The sequence below is a fragment of the Priapulus caudatus genome, unplaced genomic scaffold (genome assembly GCF_000485595.1).
Source record: "Priapulus caudatus unplaced genomic scaffold, Priapulus_caudatus-5.0.1 Scaffold1107, whole genome shotgun sequence".
In the NCBI taxonomy this organism is placed as follows: domain Eukaryota; kingdom Metazoa; phylum Priapulida; class Priapulimorpha; order Priapulimorphida; family Priapulidae; genus Priapulus; species Priapulus caudatus.
The window spans coordinates 93231-94365 of record NW_014578168.1 but is presented as its reverse complement, the minus strand read 5'-3'; the positions used below and the strand labels follow the sequence as shown (position 1 = coordinate 94365).

The 1135-nt window shown below is 59.3% G+C and overlaps 1 protein-coding gene across 1 annotated transcript in view; it reads left to right on the top strand.

Moving 5' to 3' along the window:
- The window catches only part of LOC106815405 (ice-structuring glycoprotein-like), a 3006-nt gene extending 1877 nt beyond the window's left edge, over window positions 1-1129 (top strand). Inside the window, exons 2-3 of the mRNA XM_014819861.1 lie at window positions 25-215; window positions 259-1129. Coding sequence (XP_014675347.1) covers window positions 25-215; window positions 259-602 — 535 coding nt within the window. The 3' untranslated portion in view covers window positions 603-1129. The remainder of the gene's footprint in view (window positions 1-24; window positions 216-258) is intronic.
- The last annotated feature ends 6 nt before the right edge of the window (window positions 1130-1135 follow it).

Below are 1135 nucleotides of genomic sequence, written 5' to 3'. Positions count from 1 at the left end.
CGACCGCGGGGGTGACAATATCAGCGGCAGCAGCAGCAGGAGTGGCGTCAGCGATAGCGGCGGTGTCAGTGGCGGTAGCAGCATTAGCGACAGCGGCAGTGGCAGCGACAGCGGGGGTGACAATATCAGCGGCAGCAGCAGCAGGAGTGGCGTCAGCGATAGCGTCGGTGTCAGTGGCGGTAGCAGCATCAGCCGCAGCAACGGTCGCAGTGCCGGTGACATCAACAACGGCAGTGGCGGTAACATTGTCGTTGGCAGAATCAGCGGCATCAGCGGCAGCAGCAGCAGGAGTGGCGTCAGCGATAGCGTCGGTGTCAGTGGCGGTAGCAGCATCAGCCGCAGGGACGGTCGCAGTGCCGGTGACATCAACAACGGCAGTGGCGATAACATCGTTGTTGGCAGAATCAGCGGCATCAGCCGCAGCAGCGGCAACATCAGCCGCAGCAGCGTCAGCATCAGCGGCAGCAGCGGCAACATCAGCCGCAGCAGCGACAGCATCAGCGACAGCGTCAGCAGCGGCGGCAGCGGCAACGGCGGCAGCAGCAGCGACGACCTCTGCCCGCCTCTGCACAGCTTCTCGGCGTCTGCTCTCTAGCAGCTGATAGCGGGCGCGGCGCTCGCCTGCGATGACGCGACGCCTCTCCTCGGCCGCCTCGACTCTGCAGGAAGAAGACTGCCATCAGCTGCGCCGTCTGCTACACTCTCACCGCTATCGCCGTCGTGCAATAGAACGATACAGCGGCGGGTCGAACTTTATTTTATAGGGAAATTTAAGTTTGTCATCTCATCACAAATTCCATTCAAATATTCGTTATCGACTTTTCAACGAGAATTATAATCTGGAACAAAGAGGAGCATATAACCGCAAGGCAAGGATTCATGGAAGGATTGGGAGGCAAACTTGTGGCGGCGTCATTGCGGTTTAACAACGCGTATGTAATTTTATGCGGAAACGCGGCAAGTAGATCAGGCACCTGACGCCTCGTTAACGAGATGAAACGCGGATCACGTCATTCCTAGTCTGCCGCCACTCACCGATCGCGCGCCGCTCTCTGTATCTCCACCACGGCTGCGACGACGGCAATCTTCCTCACCGCCTGTGCTGCCCTCTGGGAAGCTCTGGCGACCGTCTCGA